The sequence below is a fragment of the Cololabis saira genome, chromosome 1 (assembly GCF_033807715.1).
Source record: "Cololabis saira isolate AMF1-May2022 chromosome 1, fColSai1.1, whole genome shotgun sequence".
In the NCBI taxonomy this organism is placed as follows: domain Eukaryota; kingdom Metazoa; phylum Chordata; class Actinopteri; order Beloniformes; family Belonidae; genus Cololabis; species Cololabis saira.
This window is the reverse complement of record NC_084587.1, coordinates 1,529,728-1,556,624: the sequence shown is the minus strand read 5'-3', so window position 1 is coordinate 1,556,624 and position 26,897 is coordinate 1,529,728. Positions and strand designations below refer to the sequence as shown.

General features: G+C 42.9%; 1 protein-coding gene across 1 annotated transcript in view; it reads left to right on the top strand.

The window, feature by feature from the left end:
- Window positions 1-22,891, top strand: part of krt222 (keratin 222) — a 42,965-nt gene extending 20,074 nt beyond the window's left edge. Inside the window, exons 4-9 of the mRNA XM_061728602.1 lie at window positions 684-971; window positions 6,078-6,200; window positions 7,306-7,526; window positions 11,857-12,092; window positions 15,168-15,267; window positions 22,300-22,891. Coding sequence (XP_061584586.1) covers window positions 684-971; window positions 6,078-6,200; window positions 7,306-7,526; window positions 11,857-12,092; window positions 15,168-15,267; window positions 22,300-22,516 — 1,185 coding nt within the window. The 3' untranslated portion in view covers window positions 22,517-22,891. The remainder of the gene's footprint in view (window positions 1-683; window positions 972-6,077; window positions 6,201-7,305; window positions 7,527-11,856; window positions 12,093-15,167; window positions 15,268-22,299) is intronic.
- Window positions 22,892-26,897: the final 4,006 nt, after the last annotated feature.

Sequence of the window (26,897 nt, the reverse complement as noted above, 5' to 3'; positions counted from 1 at the left end):
AGATTCCCAGAATATTCTCATTTTTTGAGATAGGATATTTGAGTTTTCTTAAACTGTAAACCATGATCAGCAATATTAAAATAATAAAAGACTTGCAATATTTCAGTTGATTTGTAATGATTTTTTTAATTGCATTACAGAAAATAAAGAACTTTATCACAATATTCTAATTTTCTGAGACAGTCCTGTACATGTTGTTCATTGGCAATCGAGTTCTGGTGCAGCTCAGGTGATATTGCAGAGTAATCCAAAAGTAATGTAACTAGTAATGTAACTAGTCACTTTCAGCAACCAGTAACTAAGTAGTGTAAGGGATTACTTTTTTTAAAAGTAACTAGTAATATGTAATGGATTACTTTTTTTGAGTAACTACCCCAACACTGACTCACACACATACTTTTCTTATCTTAAAAAAAATGCAAATTTCCCCTCTGTGGGACTATTAAAGGATTTCTTATCTTACACACACACACACACACACACACACACACACACACACACACACACACACACACACACACACACACACACACACACACACACACAGTTGCTCCTCTCTCGTCCTGTCAGTTTATTTTCTTCACCTTTTCATTCACAGAGTATTTCTGTCCCTCTCTCCTCTCTCCTACATCCTGCCCCCTCATCCCCCCCCCCCCCCCCTCTCTCTGGTTGGCTGAGTGCAGGTCTGTGCTCTGCAGCTGCAGCCGAGCGGCTCCTGCGATGCTCCGGTAGCATCATCAGCATCATCAGCAGCATCCGCAGCATCCGCAGCATCAGCACCAACGCAGCAGCAGCAGCAGGACGAGGATGGAGCAGCGATGGAGCTCAGCCGGCTCCTCCACCGACCCCGAGCGCTCAGCGACCAGAGCCGGCTTCACCTCGTCCCGGGATCAGTCTCAACTCCAGCCCCAGGCTCCGCCGGGCCCTGCTGGGCCGGAGCTGCAGTTTCCTCCAGAGCAGCCCGAGATGAGGTACGGTTCTGGGTCTCGTTCTGGTTCTGGTTCTGCTCTGGGGCCCGGCCAGCCGGGCACACCCTCGCACGCAGGCTTAGTTTACAGTTTTATTAGAATACATTAAAGGGGAACATTTCAAAATCACTTGCAATCCTGTCTGAATCCAGAAATGCACTGAATTCCAAGGCCTTGCATTTGATCAACCTTTAAAACCAACTCAAATTCAATAATAAAACTGCAAAAACGAGCCATACATATCATCAATAAGGCTGATTACTACAGGACTGTCTCAGAAAATTAGAATATTGTGATAAAGTTTTTTATTTTCTGTAATGCAATTTAAAAAAAAACAAAAGTGTCAGACATTCTGGATTCATTACAAATCAACTGAAATATTGCAAGCTTTTTATTATTTTAATATTGCTGATTATGGTTTACAGTTTAAGATTAAGATTCTCAGAATATTCAAATTTTTTGAGATAGGATATTTGAGTTTTCTTAAAATGTAAGCCATGATCATGATTTTATTTTTATTTTTTTTGTAGCACTTTGAGATTCTCCGAATGGAAATGTATTATTATTATTATTATTATTATTATTATTGTTATTATTATTATTATTATTATTATTATTATTATTATTATTATTATTATTATTATTATTATTATTATTATTATTATCAGCAATATTAAAATAATAAAAGGCTTGCCAAAATGTATGACATTTTTTGTTTTTTTAATTGCATTACAGAAAATAAAGAACTTTATCACAATATTCTAATTTTCTGAGACAGTCCTGTTAGATTGATTACTTTGCTCACACAGAGACACTTTTTCTAAATTCTCATGTTGTGAAATTTTATGATTTGTTTTATTATAAAATCATGCAAATTATGTTCAGAGCAAAATCAAAAATGCTCCCTGACTCAATACAGAGGTTTTTTCAATTCAGGAGACTCGTTATAATCTTAGAGGTGTCTCCGTTACTGGGGTTAAATTCTGGAATGATGCCAACATAAACTTAAAAACATGTCATTCTCCTTTGGTTTTTAAGAAAATGGTTTGTAAAGCTATTTTTGAAGCTTATAAGTGCGATTGACTATCTGTTAATGTTTCTTTGCAGTACATTACATCAAAAAATGAAGAGGTAGCATATAAAAAAAGAAAGGCAAAACAGAAAATAAGTAAAAAATAAAAAGTCATTCCATTTTAGATATAAATAAAACCATAGAACGTAGCTTAGGAAGCTGCTCTTCCTGCCTGTGCTTCGTCACGTCTCTGCTCCCTGACTCTTCTCTCTTCCTCCATAAAAACTCCCTGCAGGACAAATAAAACGCGTCTGAAATGAACTGAAGAGACTCGTAGTATCGACGGGACATTAGAGCCGGCGATGCTCTGAATGCTCGTCCTTATTAAATATTTAAGATCCCAACTACGACGTAAGCTGCTCTGATCAACAGCAGCGTTGCTTTTACAGCCATTTTAACCCAAACAGTCTTCGGTTTATCATTCCTGTCCCGTCACAGTGACTTTGGTCTGACGGCGAGGATAAAGACGAGTCAGAGCCGGTTTGATTTAATGTTTTAGAGAAACAGTCTGGATCCTCCGGGAGTCGGTGTTAGCAGAGGTCAAAGTGGATTTACCAAAACATGCTAGCATGCTAGCAAAGCTGCTGCAGGGATTCATGCTGTAAATCAGGGCTGTCAAATGTGCAGCCCGCCTTTCTTTCTTTCTTTCTTTCTTTCTTTCTTTCTTTCTTTCTTTCTTTCTTTCTTTCTTTCTTTCTTTCTTTCTTTCTTTCTTTCTTTCTTTCTTTCTTTCTTTCTGGCTCATTTCTTTCTTTCTTTCTTTCTTTCTTTCTTTCTTTCTTTCTTTCTTTCTTTCTTTCTTTCTTTCTTTCTTTCTTTCTTTCTGGGCACAAATGTCAGAGAAATTAAAAAACGTGTGAGGAGAGAAGGTGAAACAGCGAGCTAAGTGTGCTAATCCTTGACATCGAGCTAATTGTGCTAATCTTAGCCACTGAGCTTAGTGTGCAACACGGGCAACATGGACTTTCAACTCCCTCGACAAGGGAGCTAAGTGTGCTAACCCGTGACAAGTTGTCATTGTTTCGAAATTTCATTTCCGATGCAAATCCGAAATTACTAATAAAGTCTAAGTCTAACCTTTGACACTAAGCTAAGTGTGCTAATCTTAGCCACCAAACTAGATGTACTAATGTTAGCCACTGAGCTGTCTGCTAATCCTTGACACTTAGCTAAGTTTGCTAACTGTAGCCACTAAGCTAAGTGTGCTAACCCAACTTTTGCGGTATGCGTTCATTGTTGTGTCTAAAAATGATGCGCAGTGCCGACCCAATCAGAAACGGTTCAGATATTCTGTGATATTTTTTTATATTTATAAAAAAATAAAATTATAAAAAATAAAGGATCCCCATAACTTTGATTGGGTGGGCAGGACGTACGTTTGGGTGGGCACAGCCCCCCTGCCCCCCCTAAAACCGGCCTCGCTTACGGGTGAATGAGACATGGGGTAGTTTTGTCCAAAATGTCCTGGAAAACTCAACTCCTGCAAATGCGTGTTCCCCAAAGTGTGTCGGGGTGTGGCTTTGGACGGAGCGCTGACGGGAGGGGGGGAGGGGGCGGGGCTTAGAGGAGGTGCCACTTTCAAATCTTGCTAGCTCTCCAAAATCAGGGATTATACCTTTAACCACTGAGCTGTTTGCTAACACTTGACACCGAGCTAAGTGTGCTAACCCTTGAGACCGAGCTAAGTGTGCTAACCCTTGACACCAAGCTAAGTGTGCTAACCCTTGACACCGAGCTAAGTGTGCTAATCCTTGACACCGAGCTAAGTGTGCTAACCCTTGAGACCGAGCTAAGTGTGCTAACCCTTGACACCGAGCTAAGTGTGCTAATCCTTGACACTGAGCTAAATGTGCTAACCCTTGACAGTGAGCTAAGTGTGCTAACCTTAGCAGAAGCGCTAATTGTGCTAACCTTTGACACCATGCCAAGTGTGCTAATCTTAGCCACTGAGCTTAGTTTGCAACACGGGCAACATGGACTTTCAACTCCCTCGACAAGGGAGCTAATTGTGCTAACCCGTGACAAGTTGTCATCGCTTTGAAATTTCATTTCCGATGCAAATCCGAAATTACTAATAAAGTCTAAGTCTAACCGTTGACACTGAGCTAAGTGTGCTAATCTTAGCCACCGAACTAGATGCGCTAAAGTTAGCCACTGAGCTGTCGGCTAATCCTTGACACTAAGCTAAGTTTGCTAACCGTAGCCATGTGCTAACCTTTGACACCAAACTAAGTGTGCCAACCTTTGACGCCGACCTAATTGTGCTAATCTTAGCCACTGAGCTAAGTGTGCTAATCCTTGACAGCGAGCTGAGTGTGCTAACCCTTGACACTAAGCTAATTGTGCTAATCTTAGCCACCAAACTAGATGTGCTAAAGTTAGCCACTGAGCTGTCTGCTAATCCTTGACAGCGAGCTAAATGTGCTAACCTTTGACACCGAGCTAAGTGTGCTAACCTTAGCCACTGAGCTAAGTGTGCTAATCTTAGCCACTGAGCTAAGTGTGCTAATCTTAGCCACCAAACTAGATGTGCTAAAGTTAGCCACTGAGCTGTCTGCTAACCCTTGACACCGAGCTAAGTTTGTGTTCCAGTTGGAATGTTAGAACAATCATGGATTCTCACTGGAAAGTTCCTGTTCATGGAAACCAGGAACTTTTCCAAACATCATCTCAGCTGCAGCCGCTACCGGGAATGTTGACGCTAATTCATACCAACGTTGTCGTCTGTGGATTAGTGGTCTCAGGATTTCTTCTTTTAGATCTACTAGTCCTGCCCTTTTTTACCCCTAAACGGGCCCCAAAAGTCACCAAATTTTGCACCAAGCCAGGCCTGGTGATAAATGTGATATTTAATGGTTTGCATTAATGGGCGTGGCCTAATGTCTCAACAGCGCCCCCTAGAAAACTTTGTGCCTCAAGCCCCACAATACGGTTTGACGTACATGCACGAAAATCGGTACACACCTGTATCATGTCGCAACTTAAAGAAAAGTCTCTTGGCGCCATGGCCCAAACCCAACAGGAAGTCAGCCATTTTGAACATTTTGAATTAATCGCGTAATTTTGGTGAAATTTATGCCATTCCTTCAGCAGTTAATTCGGCCCGAACCGTAATGTGCACCCAGGTGTGTTATACATCAAAATGTGTGTCTTGATCCTGCGACGACGCACAATTCTTTTCTCACTCAAAAGCGTTACCGTGGCGACGATAGACGCCAAAAAGCGCCCCCCCCCCCCCCCCCCCCCCCCCCCCCTTCATCTGATCCATATTTGATAGTTCCTACTTCTACTAGTCCTGGTTTCAGCTGATGCAGATCGTCTACTCAGCATGTCTTTATAAGATCCAGCCTCTCTGTCTTCTTGTTTGTTGTTGTTTCAACGGCGGTAGGAGGATTGTAGTCAGACCGGTCTGATCAGGAATCTTATCAGTAACGATTTCTGCTGATGCAGAAAGATCTGGGCCCGGACGAGGATCAAATTAAACACAACGTGTCCTTTTACTTTCACTCTACAAATATTGTCGTAGGCGTTGAGTGGCGGCTACGCCCAAAACTGCAGCTGAAGGGCGGCTGTTCCAACACCGTACGGCTGTTCCAACACCGTCCGGCTGTTCCAACACCGTCCAACACCGTCCATCAGCCGTACGGCTGTTTCAACATCGTCCGGCAGCCGTACGGCTGTTCCAACACCGTCCAACACCGTACGGCAGCCGTACGGCTGTTTCAACACCGTCCAGCAGCCGTACGGCAGATAATCCGGAACAAACGTGTGAAGACGAGTCCCCAAGTTCTCTGGAACACTGAATTAAAAGTAAAACCAGATCTGATTACAAACCGTCGGCCGCTCGAGGAACAGGGAAGTTTTTCTTGCCCGTTTGGTTTAAGGGTTTTTTCCCGGTAAGGGTTTTTACCTGCCGTTGTTACGTAATAAAGTTCTGGTTCTGGAAACTTCCTGGAGACAAACTTCTGTTGTAACGTCCTCTACAGACCACTAGGGTCCAGATCCAGACCCTGGTTCAGGTCTCTTTCCCCCCCCAGGACTCGGCGTGGGTGCAGGTGAATCTCGGGGACTCTGCGCTGAGGGAAGCCCGGGCCGAACTGGCCGAGGCCCGGAAGCAGTGGAGCTCCCTGCAGGTGGAGATCCAGACGCTGCACGCCCTGGTAAGACCTCCGTCCCCCCAGACCCCCCAGACCCCCCAGGTCCTGGCCCAGGTCCTGGTCCAGGTAACAGGCTAACGGGTCCAGGTGAGAGGCTAACGGGTCCAGGTGAGAGGCTAATGGGTCCAGGTAACAGGCTAACGGGTCCAGGTGAGAGGCTAACGGGTCCAGGTAACAGGCTAACGGGTCCAGGTGAGAGGCTAACAGGTCCAGGTAACAGGCTAACGGGTCCAGGTGAGAGGCTAATGGGTCCAGGTAACAGGCTAACGGGTCCAGGTGAGAGGCTAATGGGTCCAGGTGAGAGGCTAATGGGTCCAGGTAACAGGCTAACGGGTCCAGGTGAGAGGCTAATGGGTCCAGGTAACAGGCTAACGGGTCCAGGTGAGAGGCTAATGGGTCCAGGTAACAGGCTAACGGGTCCAGGTGAGAGGCTAACGGGTCCAGGTGAGAGGCTAACGGGTCCAAGTGAGAGGCTAACGGGTCCAGGTGAGAGGCTAACGGGTCCAAGTGAGAGGCTAACGGGTCCAGGTGAGAGGCTAACGGGTCCAGGTGAGAGGCTAATGGGTCCAGGTAACAGGCTAACGGGTCCAGGTGAGAGGCTAACGGGTCCAGGTAACAGGCTAACGGGTCCAGGTGAGAGGCTAACGGGTCCAGGTGAGAGGCTAACGGGTCCAGGTGAGAGGCTAACGGTCCAGATTGGAGGCTAACGGGTCCAGGTGAGAGGCTAACGGGTCCAGGTAACAGGCTAACGGGTCCAGGTGAGAGGCTAACGGGTCCAGGTGAGAGGCTAACGGTTCCAGGTGAGAGGCTAACGGTCCAGATAGGAGGCTAACGGGTCCAGGTGAGAGGCTAACGGGTCCAGGTGAGAGGCTAACGGTCCAGATTGGAGGCTAACGGGTCCAGGTGAGAGGCTAACGGGTCCAGGTGAGAGGCTAACGGGTACAGGTGAGAGGCTAACAGGTCCGGGTGAGAGGCTAACGGGTCCAGGTAACAGGCTAACGGGTCCAGGTGAGAGGCTAACGGGTCCAGGTAAGAGGCTAACGGGTCCAGGTGAGAGGCTAACGGGTCCAGATAGGAGGCTAACGGTGCTAACCCCCCTGGTGTGCAGGAGCAGGGCCTGGAGACGTCCCTCCACCACACCCAGCAGCTGTACTCCAGCCAGCTGCAGGACCTGTCCCAGGTGGTCTCCGGCCTGGAGGGCGAGCTGGACCAGGTGAGGACCGGCCTGAGCGCCCAGCGCCAGCGCCACAGCCAGCTGCTCAACACCAAGATGAGGCTGGAGCGGGAGATCAACACCTACCGCCGGCTGCTGGAGCGGGAGGAGGGCAGGTGAGGAATTATCTCCAGGAATCCAGCGGAATCGTGGGGTCCACTTTCCTGCAAAGTTGTTTTCGTCAACGAAAATTCGGACTAAATATCGTCCTCAACGAACCTTTATCACCTGAAACAGAGACGGAAATGCTGGTCATGTGACGATAACGATAATTAAATATATAATGCAATATCGTAGACGAATAAAACCCAGACTAAAATGTAGTTTACAAAATAAAACAAGGATCCTAATCATGAGAGTTCAATGTAGATCTGGGAATCATCTGCATAGGCTCTGACAAGAACTGGTCCCTGTGGGACTACGGTTGTCTTGGAGCCCCAGAACTGGTCCCCTTTATTTACCGTGTACTTTCTTTCTGGCTCATTTCCTTCCTTCTTTTCCCCCTTCCTTCCTCCTTTCCTTTTTTCTCCCTTCCTTCTCCCCCTTCCTTCCTTCCTTCCTTCCTTCCTTCCTTCCTTCCTTCCTTCCTTCCTTCCTTCCTTCCTTCCTTCCTTCCTTCCTTCCTTCCTTCTTTCTTTCCTCTTTTCTTCCTTCCTTCCTTCCTTCCTTCCTTCCTTCCTTCCTTCCTTCCTTCCTTCCTTCCTTCCTTCCTTCCTTCCTTCTTTCCTTCTTTCTTTCCTCTTTTCTTCCTTCCTTCCTTCCTTCTCCCCTTTCCTTCCTTCCTTCCTTCCTTCCTTCCTTCCTTCCTTCCTTCCTTCCTTCCTTCTTTCTTTCCTCTTTTCTTCCTTCCTTCCTTCCTTCCTTCCTTTCTACCTTCCTTTTTCCCTTCCTTCCTTCTTCCCTTCCTCTTTTCTTCCTTCCTTCCTTCCTTCCTTCCTTCCTTCCTTCCTTCCTTCCTTCCTTCCTTTCTACCTTCTTTTTTCCCTTCCTTCCTTCTTCCCTTCCTCTTTTCTTCCTTCCTTCCTTCCTTCCTTCCTTCCTTCCTTCCTTCCTTCCTTCCTTCCTTCCTTCCTTTCTACCTTCTTTTTTCCCTTCCTTCCTTCTTCCCTTCCTCTTTTCTTCCTTCCTTCCTTCCTTCCTTCCTTCCTCAAACCAGTTTTACACAAAAACGTCAACAGGAATTTATCGTTTTTACCGTGAGATACAAATTCTTACTGTGAGGAATATTTTTGACGGTTTATCGTGAACGGTAAAATATCACCCATTCCTAGTGTTAACACAATACCAACAGGGAAAGAGATCAGCAGTCGTCCCCCAGAGGGAATGGTTGCTGCATGTCAGTTTGGGAGAGTTTTATTAACGTTTTTAATCTGTTTCAAGTCGAGAAAAGATTATTCACACAATTGTTGCGCAAAAAAGACTCCCCAGGGTTTTTTACAGAGTTTAATTAGTGTCATTAGTGTGACTAATACGAGACAGACAGAACCTCCTTTGCTGTTAGAGTCTGAGCAAACAAACTGCTTCTCAGGTGTTGGTTTAACACGAGCAGAAACAACAAAGCCGAGTGTTTTTGTCGTCTCGGCGAGAGCAGAGGGTTGTGTCCCGGATTATCCACATCCAGACGATGAGACTCTCTCAGGCTTCACGTTTGATCCCACGACAAAAGAGGAGAAAAGTGACAGCAAACTTAAAGTCAACAAGGTCTGAGCCGTTAAAGTTCAGCTCTGGTTTTAAAATCAGACCAGGCGATGAATCTAGACCAGCGGTCGGCAACCCAAAATGTTTTAAAGAGCCGTATTGGACCAAAAACACAAAAAAACAAATATGTCTGGAGCCGCAAAAAATGAAAAGTCTTGTATAAGCCTTAGAATTAGTTATATATTAGTTATAACTGAGGGAAGATTTTTTTTTTCATTATGCACTTCGAGAAAAAAGTCGAAATTTCGAGAAAAAAGTCGAATTGTTGAGAAAAAAGTTGAAATGTCGAAATTAAAAAGGAAAGAAAAAAGGAAGAAAAAAAGAAAAAAAAGAAGAAATAAGGAAAAAGAAAAAAAGGAAAAAAGAAGATAAAAAGAAGAAAAAAAGGAAAAAAAGAAGGAAAAAGAAAAAAAGGAAAAAAAGAAGAAAAAAAAGGAAAAAAAAGGTCAAACATTTTTGAAAAAGCTCCAGGAGCCACTAGGGCGGCGCTAAAGAGCCGCATGTGGCTCTGGAGCCGCGGGTTGCCGAGCCCTGATCTAGACCATTGACCCCCCACAAGTATCTCCGAGAATAACAATGATATCTGGACTGAGGTGGTCTGTGAAGAAGCTTGTGAGAATGAATATGAAGTTGAAGTCATCTTCATCCAGGACAGATTTTGATTATTTTATTGTGGAGCTCTTTTTTGTAGCTGTGTGGGGGGTGTTTTGGTTTTGTGGCTCTCCTCAGAGGTTAAAGAAACAACAAAACACACTTTAAATTTGCATTGCTTGTTCATATTTGAGCAGGGCGGTTCCTGAAAGGGTGAGATGAAACAAACATACTTTAATCCTTGTAAAAATAAGTTTTTACTACTTAACATCAGTGACGTGCCAAAGTTTCTGCCATAACCAGCACACAAAGGATCATCTTGAAAGGTAGCAGCAACATAGAGAGATTAATTTACAGCGATAATGATACTTGAAAGTTTGTTTCGGTATCCGCTGTGACCACGTGTGCTGAAAAAATTCAAAATAAACTATCTCGTTTATCAGCCTTGGACATGACATTTACTGATATTTTCCTGCATGATTGACTGTTATACTTCAGGATTTGGTGGCCCAGCAAAATTGGCGAGCCAGCCAGGCCCCACATGGAACAAAACAGACACTAACCATGAAACTCCCACCACTGTTTCTGAGAGGGATTCTTTTACTAGAATCCAGTGCCATTCTTTCTCCAAACGTAACAGTTCACATTTAAAAACAGAACAGCAACGTTTTTGGCCCCTTCCATCCACAACTGGCTTGTCTGAGTTTTGTGGTGAACGATGGGAAGACCAGACTTGTGAAGGAGCCCCGCTCTTTAAATGAAATGGGGGTGTTCTCCCAGTCACTTCTTCATTTTCAGTTAAGTTTCAGTTAAGTTGTTTTATAACTACTCTAATGAAAGAAGAAGGAAAAAATAGAGGATTGAGGATTGCCTTGTTGCACTCGGCTTTAACATCCTCAGTCTTGAAATCTGAATCTATAAAACTGGATGACCTGAAGAAAATGATAAAACTATTAAAACCTTTATCTTTGAACATTTATTTTAATATTATTTCAGATTCAAATCTGCTCTGTATCATGATGTGTATAATGTAATTAATTGATTTAATGGGGGCCTAAGGAAATTACGATTACTCCAGTGGGAGTTTTGTCATTGATACAGTAGTTATATTTCTAAAGTATACATATTAACAATATTAAAATAATCTTGAATTAAAAAAAAACAAACTTTCAGTATATGAAACGTAATATTGGAGAATAATAGACCAGAACTCCTCCAGAACCATGCGGATCTAGAAGCTAATAAACATTAGGGGTACTTAGCCCACATGTTTTTCTTTTTGGCTTTATTTTTGTGAAAACATGGGGTGCCCATGACAGTTATATGTTTTTATTTTTACGAAAATACAGTAATCCCTCCCCCATTTTTCAAGTGGGTTACGTTCCAAAAAGAACCTGTGATAAGTGAAATCTGCGAAGTAACAACCTTTTTTTTTCCACAATTATTATACAAGACTTCAAATTGCAGAGATCAGCCCCACCAAGATTAACTGGATTTGAACGGGAGAAAATGAAAAAGGATTATGAAAAAAAAATAGTAGGACAAATTGTGACTGGCACGTCGCTGGATCCCGACCCTGTAGTGTCTTTTTCTCCTAAAGCCGCCGTGCAGGGGTGTTTTTTCCAGAGAAGAACATAGTTATGGATTGTTGTTGTCGCTCTTTTTTCTTCTGGGCAAAAAGATTCATATAAACCGACATGCCATGCTATGTGAGGACTGTAATGAACGATTCATCAAAGTGTCCCGTTCTTGAGCTGCTGCTGAAGCTCATTGGCCGTTCTCAGCTTGTTGCTAAGCAACCAACGTTATTGACATACAGGAAGAGAAGAAGCGGGGAGACTGTTTAGCCCAGGGGTCGGCAACCCAAAATGTTTTAGATCCATATTGGACCAAAAACACAAAAAACAAATATGTCTGGAGCCGCAAAAAATTAAAAGTCTTGTATCAGAATTAGAATGAAGACAAATGGCGAAAGGCGAAATGTTGAGAAAAAAGTGGAAATGTTGAGATTAATGTTGAAGTACAATCTCGAGAAAAAAGTCGAGACGTGAAAGGTGAACCGCGTTATAGCGAGGGATTACTGTACTACATTTCACCATGAGTGGCTTTTCATTCTAACGTGAGACTCAGACTTCGGTGACGTCTCTGTGCGTACAGGTACATGGGTCGCCACGGGCAACCGGCGGCTCTGCGACCCTGGCAGTCTCCGTCGTCGGAGCCGAAGGACAGCGGCGTGGAGAACGGCCTCAGCGACCCCGGCCTCAGCGACCCGACCATCAGCCCCGACGAACCCAAGTCCGAGCCCCTGCCCGAGAGAACGCCCCTCATCCCGGCCGGAAACGGCCTGCAGAAGAGCTTCCTGTACCGGCAGCAGAGCCTGGTGATCCTCACCGGTACGTAGGACGTCCAAACACGACCTCGTTAGGGCCCCGGATGTTCCCTCTGGTCATTAACGTCTGTAGAGTAGGACTGGGGATCGATTCAAATATCAAGAATCGATTTGATTCCGATTCTTAAGATTCAGAATCGATTATCAAGATCCGATTCGATCCGATATTGATTTGGGTTAGTGTTAATAAAACTGTTTTTTCAGCTGTTGCATGAATTATATGACTGTAGTTCTGCAACATATTAATACTAGTATTATATTGAGATTCAACAGCAAGTATTGCAGCTAATGATGCTGTAAGGACCAATCAGCTCCCAGAATGCTGATAGAACTGAAACAGAAACATCGTGTAGAATTACCAAACAGATCCAGGAGGAAACAGAGGACGAAAGAAATCGCTTTTATTTTTTCCCCATTTATGAGAATTTGGTTTTTAACATTTATGCAAATGTAACCCCAAGACAGTATATAAATTAATGAAATATAGACAATTTATGGAATTATAACTGAAAACTTTAATGTTTTCATACCTTTAAACATATTTAAAGGTATGAAAACATGGCACCAGTTATTCTCGTGTCCAACAAAATATTCCTTTTTTGGGCATAAACAAAAAAGTACCAAAAGTTGTAATGATGAAATTTTTTTTCTTTTTTTTTTTTTTTTTTAAATCAATCTTTAGACATATGAATCGATTTTTAGGAATTAATATGAGAATCGATTTAAAATCGGAGAATCGATTTTTTCAACACAGGCCTACTATAGAGGGAATGCCCATGACGTCACAGATGCGACTTCACAGCAGGTTTCGCCCACTGAGTGTCAGAAAGACTGAGTGGCAGAAAGACTGAGAGGTTAAAGAAACAACAAAATGCATTTTAAATTTGCATTGCTTATTCATATTTGTGCAGGGCGGTTCCTGAAAGGGTGAGATGAAACAAACATAGTTGAATCCTTGTAAAACTAAGTTTTTACTACTTAACATCAGTGACGTGCCAACGTTTCTGCCATATCCAGCACACAAAGGATCATCTTGAAAGGTAGAAGCACCATAGAGAGATTAATTTACAGCTTGAAAGTTTGTTTCGGTATCCGCTGTGACCGCTTGTGCTGAAAAAATTCAAAATAAACTATCTCGTTTATCAGCCTTGGACATGAAAGAGGGATTATTCCCTCAGTTCATGATATTTGCCTGCATAATTGACTGTTATACTTCAGGATTTGGTGGTCTAGCAAAATTGGCGAGCCAGCCAGGCCCCACATGGAACAAAACAGACACTAACCATGAAACTCCCATCACTGTTTCTGAGAGGGATTCTTTTACTAGAATGCAGTGCCATCCTTTCTCCAAACGTAACAGTTCACATTTAAAAACAGAACAGCAACTTAGTGTCAGAAAGACCGAGTGACTGAAAGACTAAATGGCAGCGTAAACTTTCAGTTTGAGCAACTGGAAAACATCTAAAATGGGAAAGAGCTGTTGTGCGATCGACTGTACGCATAGATTTAGCAAGAAATCAGAGTTATCGTTTTACAGACTGCTGAAAAATAAGCTTAAGAGAGACAAATGGATCGCTGCAATTCACAGAAACAACTGGATTCCAGACAACGAAACGTGGATTTGTGGTTCCCATTTTGTATCAGGTAATGTTGGATTTTTGGGTAGCTAACGTTAAACGGTTAAATCATTAAGTTCAGTGTCCTCATCACTTTAATTTCTACAACAAATCCTGCCTTGAAGTCGGACCAAGCGTCAAAACCTTTGTAAGCCTTCAAGCTTTGCTTTGTGTATTTCCCCGGCGTAGAAATTAAGTGCATATAAATATCAGGAAACTGGATTGGTGTCTAAATATTAATGTCCATGGACCACTGGTTCTTGGTAACTGTACCAAATATTAATGTCCATGGACCACTGGTTCTTGGTAACTGTACCAAATATTAATGTCCATGGACCACTGGTTCTTGGTAACTGTACCAAATATTAATGTCCATGGACCACTGGTTCTTGGTAACTGTACCAAATATTAATGTCCATGGACCACTAGTTCTTGGTAACTGTACCAAATATTAATGTCCATGGACCACTGGTTCTTGGTAACTGTACCAAATATTAATCTCCATGGACCACTGGTTCTTGGGGTAACTGTACCAAATATTAATGTCCATGGACCACTGGTTCTTGGTAACTGTACCAAATATTAATGTCCATGGACCACTGGTTCTTGGTAACTGTACCAAATATTAATGTCCATGGACCACTGGTTCTTGGGGTAACTGTACCAAATATTAATGTCCATGGACCACTGGTTCTTGGTAACTGTACCAAATATTAATGTCCATGGACCACTGGTTCTTGGGGTAACTGTACCAAATATTAATGTCCATGGACCACTGGTTCTTGGGGTAACTGTACCAAATATTAATGTCCATGGACCACTGGTTCTTGGTAACTGTACCAAATATTAATGTCCATGGACCACTGGTTCTTGGTAACTGTACCAAATATTAATGTCCATGGACCACTGGTTCTTGGGGTAACTGTACCAAATATTAATGTCCATGGACCACTGGTTCTTGGTAACTGTACCAAATATTAATGTCCATGGACCACTGGTTCTTGGTAACTGTACCAAATATTAATCTCCATGGACCACTGGTTCTTGGGGTAACTGTACCAAATATTAATGTCCATGGACCACTGGTTCTTGGTAACTGTACCAAATATTAATGTCCATGGACCACTGGTTCTTGGTAACTGTACCAAATATTGATGTCCATGGACCACTGGTTCTTGGGGTAACTGTACCAAATATTAATGTCCATGGACCACTGGTTCTTGGTAACTGTACCAAATATTAATGTCCATGGACCACTGGTTCTTGGTAACTGTACCAAATATTAATGTCCATGGACCACTGGTTCTTGGGGTAACTGTACGGGTCACTGTCAAGTCCAACTGACGCTTATCTAAGCCCAGAATCGGTTGTTATCCCGTCTAACACACTAGTTGCAGCGGTTTTTACTGATGTTTTCCACTCAGTGGGGAAGTGACGTCAATGCATACCCTCTTTTTCTGCAGAGCCGGAGCAAGATAAAGACCTGCCAATGGCCACGGTGAAGACGCAGATTCTCCAGGGCAACGTGGTTCGGGAGAAGGCCGAAGCTCACGGCACCATCGAGTAAGTATTGATCCTGTATTGATCCTGCCCCCCTGACGCTGACCCGCTGTCAGCAGCTCTGTCTCGGCCTGAGACGTCAACGGTTTCCAGCAGCAGAGCACTAGAGTTTATTTGTATAGCACAATTCAACACAAGGTAATTCAAAGTGCTTTACATCAACATTAAAAGCAGCGAGACACAATTAGACAGTAACTGGACTACAGTATATTACACCACATTACTCTGGCAGCAGCGTTTTGGATCAGCCTGATAGATTTATTGTCCTGTAAAGATACCATTGCCAATAATCCAACCTACTGAAAATGAAACTAATCTAATACTAACTGAGGTAATACTAATCACATCACTTCAATGTTTCCTTCGCTCTGTGTCCTGAAAACCCTGAACTTCTATTAATGGTTAATACCAAGTTGGTAAAAATGTAAGGCATATGCATTTCTAATATATAATATATATCATATCCCATCTATTTATATATATATATATATATATATATATATATATATATATATATATATATATAAATTTAATTAAATGTGAAGGGGAGGGGGGTCGGGGTGGGGGTGAGGGGTGACATCCGCTGCTAGTCTGGAATGAGAAAAACACATGGAAACGCACAACACAAGCCTTGGAGATTTAGATTTTTTAGATTTATTTATTTGCACAGTTAAACATTACACAAATAAAAGTAATAACTTTACAAATGAAAGTGCAGAAAGAGGCGAAAACTCATCAGGTACCTCCACCTATAGTTAACATAAAATGTAATATTATACTTATGAATACAAAATATACAAATCAGCAGTTAGAAATCCATAGATGATAGAAATAAATGAAAATTACAAAGAATTTACACAAAAGAAAATTATCGGATATATGAATAACGATAAAGAGTACAATTTAATAATAAAGAAACAAACAAGAAATAAACGACTAAATAACAAACCACATAAACACAAACAAAAAATAATTTCAAGGAGATTCCACAAGACGATCAAATGTGTCAGCACATCCATTACTGATGCCAGAGCAGTTCATTTACAAAACAAAAATGAAGTGGTGTTTCTGACATCCTGTAAAACCTTTAAAACCTTGTACAGAAGCATTTTTTTGCTAAATGGGAATATGTATTCCATAGTTTGACCCCCATGTACCGTATTATTTACCCCTGGTTGTAACACATGTTGGAGGATGCAGAACTAACGCTCGACGGGTTGTATGGACCTGAGAGTTTGTAGTGAAATAGTCTTTTTTTTTTTTGTTTCGAACACACAAGGAAAAAAATATAAAATTAAAAAAAAATGTTCTCGCTTTGAATATGATTTGTAGAGTTTTTAGTTTGACAATGTCCCCGAATTTCAACACATGCAACTTTAAAAACAGTGTGTTAGTGTGATCCTTATAACCCACGTTGTGAATTATCCTGATTGCTTTTTTTTGCAGTCTGAATAGCGGTTGTAAATTGCTTATACATGTGTTGCCCCAAACTTCCACACAATAATCCAGATATGGTAATACTAGTGATGAATACAGAATGTGCAATGATTTATAATCCAGCATGTATCTTGTTCTCCCCAATATTGCTACACTCTTTCCAGCAGATTTTGTGATCCGGTATCACTCCCAGAAATTTATTTTCATACACCCTTTCAATAGGTACATTATTGATCGTTATTTGCACAGTATTAATTGGGATTGTGCGATTTCCAAACAACATACATTTCGTTTTCTTAAGATTTAAAGATAATTTGTTAACATCAAACCAGTGTTTACATTTTTTCATTTCTGCCGTGACCAACTCCAAAAGCTGCTGTAGATCTTCCCCAGAACAAAAGACATTTGTATCATCTGCGAATATAACAAACTTAAATATTGCTGATGCTTTACATATGTCATTAATGTATAAAATAAAGAGTTTGGGTCCTAACACTGACCCCTGTGGGACCCCACAGGTAATGTCCAAAAGAGTTGACTTATGATCGCCCATCTGCACAAACTGCTGTCGGTTCTCAATGTAGCTTTTCACCCACCTCCGCACCACCCCTCTATTACCAAGCTTTTTTAATTTATTAATGTCTTTGAGGTGAGCAGGAATGCTTTCCTCCTCGAGATCTGTAAGAGACAAAACAAACAGAGACGAGAACAGCCAGAGACACAAACAGCAACCAGTTCAGGTCCCTGAGGCTAAATCAAAGCTAGGCTAGGCTAGCTAGGCTACTACCAATATCCGTCCCCCAGCACTGCGGAGTGAGTGTGTAGGTGAGCGAGCAGGTGTGTGTGTCTGAACTTCTGTTTTAACGACGAGTCATCAGTTCTTTTTTAACGACGAGTCATCAGTTCACGGCGACGCGTCCTCCCTGGCGACGTCTGGCCCGGCAGACACAAATGATTTCCATTCCTCAGACCGGTTAGTTACGGCCGTAAAAGTCGGCGCGCAGGTTCCCATGAGGGCGGCGCTGCAGTGCATCATGGGAATGTTCCTGTGTTTGATGTGGGGACGCCGGCGAGCTGCAGCTCCAGGGCGGGACGCGCTGCTGTCGGCCAGACGTGGGCGGAACTTTCTCCTTCATGCTTCAGGTGCGACTAGTACGACGAGCCACAGAAAGACAAACACACTCAAACACACTTGGAAAATCTCCAGAGGAGATTTACCAACGTCCTTTAGTATTTAATTATTTATTAACCTGAACGTGTGATCGTCGTCTAGCTTTGATTAGCACGACATTTACTGGAGAAACCACTCAGGATATTTACTTATATTTACTGACCCACAACAGAAAAGAGGCCGCTTATTGTGCAATATATATCAAAGTCAAAGTCAAAGTAGCTTTATTATCTTTATTATTTCTTCATATGTCAGACATACAAGGAATCGAGAGGACGTTTCCCACTTCCCTCGGTGAAATATATAAAGTGCGCAGACACAACAGATACAAATTTAAAAAAGATAAAGATAAAGATTTTAAAAAGATTTAAAAAAGAGTTCACATGAATAAATACAACACAACACAGACATTTACTGGAACTGACCTGAGTGCAAAAGGCAATTTTTTTTTTTTTTTGTGCAGTATGTAAAACAGTTTTATTAATATATATTAAAAACAGTGAGCAGTAAATTAAGTGAATTTAAAGTGACACAGTGGTGATATTAAAAGAGGCAGTTGTTTCGTAGTCCTGAGTGTTCATGGGAGGTTTTAAAGTGCCGGATATGAGTCTGTACAAAAAGTGACTTAGGACAGATAAAAAGTATAAACAGAAATGTACACATACACACACACACACACACACACACACACACACACACACACACACACACACACACATACATATGCAAATACACACACACACACACACACACACACACACACACACACACACACATACATATGCAAATACACACACACATACACACACACACACACACACACACACATACATATGCAAATACACACACACACACACACACACATACATATGCAAATACACACACACACACACACACACACACATACATATGCAAATACACACACACACACACACACATACATACATATGCAAATACACACACACACACACACACACACACACATACATATGCAAATACACACACACACACACACACACACACATACATATGCAAATACACACACACACACACACACATACATACATATGCAAATACACACACACACACACACACACACACACACACACACACACATACATATGCAAATACACACACACACACACACACACACACACACACACACATACATATGCAAATACACACACACACACACAAACACACACACACACATATATTATATACATATGTATATAAATAAAAGTCAGTTTAAACCACCATTCTGGATCAACAGTTACAGTTAATCTTTGTACTAAATCCTAAACCAAGTCTAGTACCGGTTATTAATACGGATTAGTTTAGACTTTAGATGCTCCAAACATTTCAGACGGAAGGTTGTGTTTGATTCAGTTGCTCGGCAGGTTTATTTTTCTTAACTGTAACTCATTAATCTTAATAAAAAAAAAAAAAAACCAAATTACTGACATTCCAAAACACAAACAACCTAACCATAATCTAACCACAGCAGAACTGTTGGCTGTTTGGGTTTCCCCGGTTAGATAACCAGCCGGCCTGGAAGATTTTGATTTATTTTAATCATTGATTTAAAAAAAAAAGAACAATTTAAGCTGCATTCGTGTCCCTTGGCCGCCCCCTAGTGGACGGTTCCAGCTAGTGCAGCCTCCTTTACAGCTCCTTTACAGCTCCATCACCGTCATGAACCTGTGGAACTGCAGATCTCCATCGTCAGCTGTTTCTCTGCAGCAGTTGAGACGTTTGCACTTGTACAAGTTGAACTGTCCTTCTGTTGTTGCAGATTGTATTTATTCATTTATCTATTTATTTATTTATTTATTTGTTATGGATCCCCATTAGTCCTCACTGCAGTGAAGACTATTCTTCCTGGGTCCAACATTGCACACATAAAACAATAAAATACAATCCTTACAATTAAAACATAACTAAACAGTTGCTTCACAGCTTTATTTTTCTCAATTTTAACCAATAAAACAACAAAAACAACAAGCTGAACTGCTCACATCAGAAACACATAAGAACACTCTGTTTGTTTCTCCAATCAGCATCACCTGTTTGGGTTTCCCAGGTGAGATAACTTGGAATCAGCTTAGCCAGACAGCAAACACTGACCCCTGGTGGCGAGGAGCAGAATTACATGAAATAATATAAAAATGAATATGGCTCCTGCAACTGTTTTCACTCCTCTCTGTGTATACTTTGTAATTTAATCGTAATTTCAGTGTATTTTGATTCCTTTTTTGACAATTAAGCTTTCATTTTTTTCTGTTACTGCCCCCTAGTGTGTCTTTGTGTGTGTAGGAGTCTTTTTGAATTATTAATGATCGTTTTGTACGTAACTTCGTACAAAACTTCGTACAAAACTTCGTACAAAACTTTGTAAGTTACGCACAAGTCTAATAATTTGCACAAATGTCTGTGAGGCTTCTTGGAGGAAAAGAGTCTCAAAACCATTTGTGCTTATTTAACGATTTGTGTGTGTAGGAGTCTTTTTGAATTATTAATTATCGTTTTGTACGTAACTTCGTACAAAACTTCGTAAATTACGCACAAATCTAAGAATTTGCACAAATGTCTGTGAGGCTTCTTGGAGGAAAATAGTCTCAAAACCATTTGTGCGTGTTTAACTATTTGTGTGTGTAGGATTATTAATTATCGTTTTGTACGTAACTTCATACAAAACTTCGTACAAAACTTCGTAAATTACACACAAATCTAATAATTTGCACAAATGTTTTGAGTGGATTTTCCCTCCACAGCTTCCACCTCCTGACTGAACCTTAAAAAGTAGACGACCTTCGGCTCCGAGCTGAACCTTAAGTTGGGTCCCGCTCAACCTGATCTCACAAAAATGTGTGAAATGCCCACGACCTCTCACCACTATTTTCTGTGGTATATACACGGAAAATGGTATAATTCCGTGTGAGCACCACGGATATTGTACCATGCAAAGTCAATGGGATCCGTTGTCGTGATATATACACGGATTATGACATTATTATTATTTATATATTATTCTTTGTTATAGTGGCTAAAATATGTTGTTTGGCATCCCCTGAACAGACAGACGTTAGTTTGTTGCAGATCGGACCTGTACTTTTCGATGGGCGGGGCTTTGAAACTTCACCTTTTCCAACATTCGAACGGACGCCGTTGCCACAACATTTGACCAAACCAAGTAAAACTTGACCTGTGGCCTCCATATGGGGCCTAGATTGGGCTTGCTAAGTCTCAACTCTGTGAACCCTCTGCAACGCCAACTAGCTCTGTGGAAGTCGTACAGCCACGGGACCAAAAGATCCTAGCAAAGGGCCTTCTGCATTGCAACATAGTCAAGAATAAGCCTCCCAGCTCAAAGCGTTAGTGAATTATTAAAAAAAACACAAAAAAGGCCCGAAAAAGGCACCACACACGGTGACCTTTGGCACTTCCGAAGGTCGTACGGATCTGGACCTCGGCACAGTGGATGAGAGTCACTTCCTGATACAGAGTCTAGAATTTCAGCCTCCTAACTCAAAGCGTTAGTGAACTATGCAAAAAAAGACACGAAATAGGCTTTGCAGGCCCAAAAAGCAACACACGCGGTGACCTTTGACACTTCCGAAGGTCACACAGATCTGAAACTCTGAACAGTGGATGAGAGTCACCTCCTGATACAGAGTCTAGAATTTCAGCCTCCTAGCTCAAAGTGTTAGTGAACTGTGCAAAAATAAACATGAAATAGGTCTCATAGTCAAACCTATAACAATACATAACAAACCTCCTGTGCCTACTGAGCATTAATAACATGTCATAATCGAAGGAGAACTAATTAAAACGGATGTCCTTAACATGAACCTATTGTATTATTGAATTATCAAGGACACTTTCGTGTTTTTGTGTTTAGAAATGTTAAAGATATTAAAAGATTATTAAAAGATATTAAAAGAAAACACAATGAGGAAAATACCGTGGCGAACAAGTCGTGCCCAGAGCGTGTCTCGAACTCCAGTCTCCCAGACCACAGTCAACTGCACTAACCACTATGTTCCAAAAAGTATTGTTTATAATGGACAAGATCCAGCATTTTACGTTGAATTCTATTGTTCAGGTTTTAAAATTCTAGCTAAATACATACAACTACAAACTGACAGTAACAAACAGTACCTTGCGTGACAAAAACTCATAATTTAGCCAAAATAACAAAGAATAATATATAAATAATAATAATGTAATAATCCGTGTATATATCACGACCACGGATCCCATTGACTTTGCATAGGTACAATATCGGAATTATACCATTTTCCGTGTATATACCACGGAAAATAGTGGTGAGAGGTCGTGGGCATTTCACGGATTTTTGTGAGATCAGGTTGGTCCCGCTAGTATCTGTGTTGCTATGGTTACCGTGTCGTGTCTCTCCCCTCCAGGACGGAGAAGGTGGACGAGGTGATCCGGCGGTGGGAGGGCTCCTTCTTCCGCGGGAACCCCAAGCTGAGGAAGAAGTCGGTGTCGCTGCGCTTCGACCTGCACATGGCGGCAGCCGCCGACGAGGGCGCGGCCCGGCCGCGGCAGGACAGCCTGCCCGACGTGGAGGTGCGGCTCATCATGAAGCGGTCGCGCAGCGTCGCCACCATCACGCAGTGACGCCAACGCCGCCGCCGTGGGCCTCAGGCGACGCCGCCACCGAACTCTGGTGACTGAAACTGAGATTTCCTCCGGACCTCGAACCTGGACCACGAGGAGAAGCTTCAGCTCGGGTGGCGGCCCGTCTCCGCCGCGGCCCGCGGTCCTCGGTCACCGTCATGGCGGCGCGTGTTTGTGCTTCACCATTTCAGAGGAGGACGAAGCGTCTCGGGTTCAGCAGGACTTTACCGGAAAAGAAAGATTAAATTAAAGACTTTGTAGCGTTTGACCCCGACGACCAACGCCAGCGTGTGATCGGTCGACCCAGCCAAGTCCTCGGGACACGCCGTCCTGCTTAAGACCGGGTCTGGTGATCTGGTGATCTGGTCCCAGTGATCTAGTGATCTAGTCCCAGTGATCTAGTCCCGGTGATCTAGTCCTGGTGATCTAGTCCCAGTGATCTAGTCCCGGTGATCTAGTGATCTAGTCCTGGTGATCTAGTCATGGTGATCTAGTCCCAGTGATCTAGTCCTGGTGATCTAGTCCCAGTGATCTAGTCCCGGTGATCTAGTGATCTAGTCCTGGTGATCTAGTCATGGTGATCTAGTGATCTTGTCCCGGTGATCTAGTCCCAGTGATCTAGTCCTGGTGATCTAGTCCCGGTGATCTAGTCCCGATGATCTAGTCCTGGTGATCTAGTCCCAGTGATCTAGTCCTGGTGATCTAGTCCCGGTGATCTAGTCCCAGTGATCTAGTCCCAGTGATCTAGTCCCAGTGATCTAGTCCCAGTGATCTAGTCCCGGTGATCTAGTCATGGTGATCTAGTCCCGGTGATCTAGTCCCAGTGATCTAGTCCTGGTGATCTAGTCCCGGTGATCTAGTCCCAGTGATCTAGTCCCAGTGATCTAGTCCCAGTGATCTAGTCCCGGTGATCTAGTCCCAGTGATCTAGTCCTGGTGATCTAGTCCCAGTGATCTAGTCCCAGTGATCTGGTCCCAGTGATCTAGTCCCGGTGATCTAGTCCTGGTGATCTAGTCCTGGTGATCTAGTCCCAGTGATCTGGTCCCAGTGATCTAGTCCCGGTGATCTAGTCCCGGTGATCGAGTCCTGGTGATCTAGTCCCGGTGATCTAGTCCTGGTGATCCAGTGATCTAGTCCCGGTGATCCAGTCCTGGTGATCTAGTCCCAGTGATCTAGTGATCTAGTCCCAGTGATCTTGTCCCGGTGATCTAGTCCTGGTGATCTAGTCCCAGTGATCTAGTCCCAGTGATCTAGTCCCGGTGATCTAGTCCCGGTGATCTAGTCCTGGTGATCTAGTCCCAGTGATCTAGTCCCAGTGATCTGGTCCCAGTGATCTAGTCCCAGTGATCTAGTCCCAGTGATCTAGTCCCGGTGATCTAGTCCTGGTGATCTAGTCCCAGTGATTTAGTCCCGGTGATCTAGTCCCGGTGATCTAGCCCCAGTGATCTAGTCCTGGTGATCTAGTCCCAGTGATCTAGTAATCTAGTCCCGGTGATCTAGTCCCAGTGATCTAGTCCTGGTGATTTAGTCCAAGTGATCTAGTAATCTAGTCCCAGTGATCTAGTCCCGGTGATCTAGTCCCGGTGATCTAGTCCCGGTGATCTAGTCCCGGTGATCTAGTCCCAGTGATCTAGTCCCAGTGATCTAGTCCGGTGATCTAGTCCCGGTGATCTAGTCCCAGTGATCTAGTCCCAGTGATCTAGTCCCAGTAATCTAGTCCGGTGATCTAGTCCCGGTGATCTAGTCCCAGTGATCTAGTCCCAGTGATCTAGTCCGGTGATCTAGTCCCAGTGATCTAGTCCCAGTGATCTAGTCCTGGTGATCTAGTCCCGGTGATCTAGTGATCTAGTCCCGGTGATCTAGTCCCAGTGATAACAGTGGTAACATTCAAATACTCAATTCATGCATATGGTCACAATAATGGTCAAAATATACAGTTTATGCAAAATCTTCAATGTTCAAGATTTTATATTTAGGGAAATGGATAAAACATCAATTGAAAAACATAATTTTTTAAATTGTATTGCTATATTTTGTCCAATATTGGTTAAAAAATATGACTTTTTATAGGCGTTTTTAACACACACATACAGTAATAAGCATCTTTTTTTCTTTTTTACAGTGAAACACATTTTCTATGAAATCCTGTGTCAAAAACATCTATAAAGTGATATTTTGTATCCAATATTGGCTAAAATATTACAATATGATTCATAAAGGCTTTTTTAGTATTGTTTTATCTATTTCCTTAGATATACAATGTTTTAATCTTGACAATTATGCATATAAATTGTACACGTTGACCAAAACTGACCATATGCCTGAATTAAGAACTTGAATATTCTAGCGCCTCTAATGGTCACCAGATAGATTTGTTCTAACAAAAAAATTTGTTAGAGTGATCTAGTCCTGGTGATCTAGTCCCGGTGATCTAGTGATCTAGTCCCGGTGATCTAGTCCTGGTGATCTGGTCCCGGTGATCTAGTCCCAGTTATCTAGTCCCGGTTTGCAGCAGAACCAGAACGGTGCGGGACGGCGGGTCCTGAGATCGGGCTGGGAGACCTCGGGCTTTGTAGCATTTACCGCAAACAGCAAAATAATCTGTGTTTTCTCTCTAAAGCTCCAAATCTGGCAGTTCTGATCGGGATCTTTATTGATCGGGATCTTTATTGATCTAGGTCGGTCCGTCTGCTTCTCCGTGTGCCGTGCTCGTCCTCCCTCTGCTCCCCGCTCACTCTGCCGGGGCCGGTCGCCCCGCTGAGCCAATCAGACGATGCCGGTCCCGTTGCCGCGGCGACGGCAGATGCAGTGACGCTTGCATGAGTTCCTTTGTTTCCTCAGTGGTGACGATTTAAAAAACCGGAGTGAGACGACTCTGAGCCCCCGAAGGTCTGAAGGTCTGAAGGTCTGAAGGTTGTGAGGTGACAAGTGGAGGAGGTGGAGGAGCGTTCCTCCACCCATCCATCACCAGATCCATCCACCTCCTCCACTTCCTGTACCTCCTCCACTTCCTGTACCTCCTCCACTTCCTGTACCTCCTCCACTTCCTGTACCTCCTCCACTTCCTGTACCTCCTCCACCTCTTCCACCTCCTGTTTTGTGGTGAAATGAGGAGGAATCATAGAGATAACTTCTCAATTCAACTAACTGGATCAGCCGTTCCTCATCCGTGACAGTTTCCTACACCGCTTTCAACCGGCTTTCAACGCAAGCGACTGGAAGAAAATAGAAGCAGGGCGTCCGACAAATGTTCAGCTCAAAACGGCGCGTCGCGCAGCATCGCGCTGTGCAGCGCTGCGGCCAGTTAGGACAGTCCAATAGAAAATAAAGACATGGAATTGATTTTGTCGCTGACGCTCGCTCGCATCGCATGCAGTTAGGACACGGTGTTAGAGACAGAACCTCTCCAGTGTCCCGGGTCAAAGCCTTTGAGCCCTTGAAAGCCCCTTGAAAGCCTTTCTCCTCCAAGTTAAGAACGTTGGGTTCCCACTGGAACTCTTAGGGAACTAGGGAACCGTTTCTGCTGATTCGGCCAAGCGGTGAATGTTGATACCCGGTTGAATCTTTATCTAGCAGCTCTGTTCTTCCTGCTTGTAGACGAGGGTGTCGTCTGTCAACATGGTGACTCCTCCGACGACCGGTAGCTTGCTGTTCCCTGAACCACCAGAGGGCGCCGTTGGGTTGCAGATATTTGCCCTGCAGAGGAAGACCCGCCCCGCCCAGGGCAGGTTTTGTGTTTTCAACCACAGGAGGAAAACAGAGATTAGTGCAGCAGGTTAACTCATTGTTTCAAGACGATACTTCACTTTGGTGGATATACAAGTTTCTATATGCTGTATCTCAAGAACTGTATTGGATACAGACATGTACTTGGTACCAAAATGTCCACAATACCCAACTTTATATTCAACGTTAATATATTTATGGGGCTTAAAACCAAGGAATTTCGAGTTATAAATGAAAAAGCACGTTTTCGGGCGGACATACAAGTTTCTATATGCTGTATCTCAAGAACCGTATTGGATACAGACATGTACTTGGTACCAAAATGTCCACAATACCCAACTTTATATTCAACTTTAATATATTTATGGGGCTTAGAACCAAGGAATTTCGAGTTATAAAGGAAAAAGCACGTTTTCGGGCGGACATACAAGTTTCTATATGCTGTATCTCAAGAACCGTATTGGATACAGACATGTACTTGGTACCAAAATGTCCACAATACCCAACTTTATATTCAACTTTAATATATTTATGGGGCTTAGAACCAAGGAATTTCGAGTTATAAAGGAAAAAGCACGTTTTCGGGCGGACATCTTGGATTTTAGGGGCCGCCATCTTGGAATTTTGAGTGGCACGCGCCTTTTTCCAAAAGAGT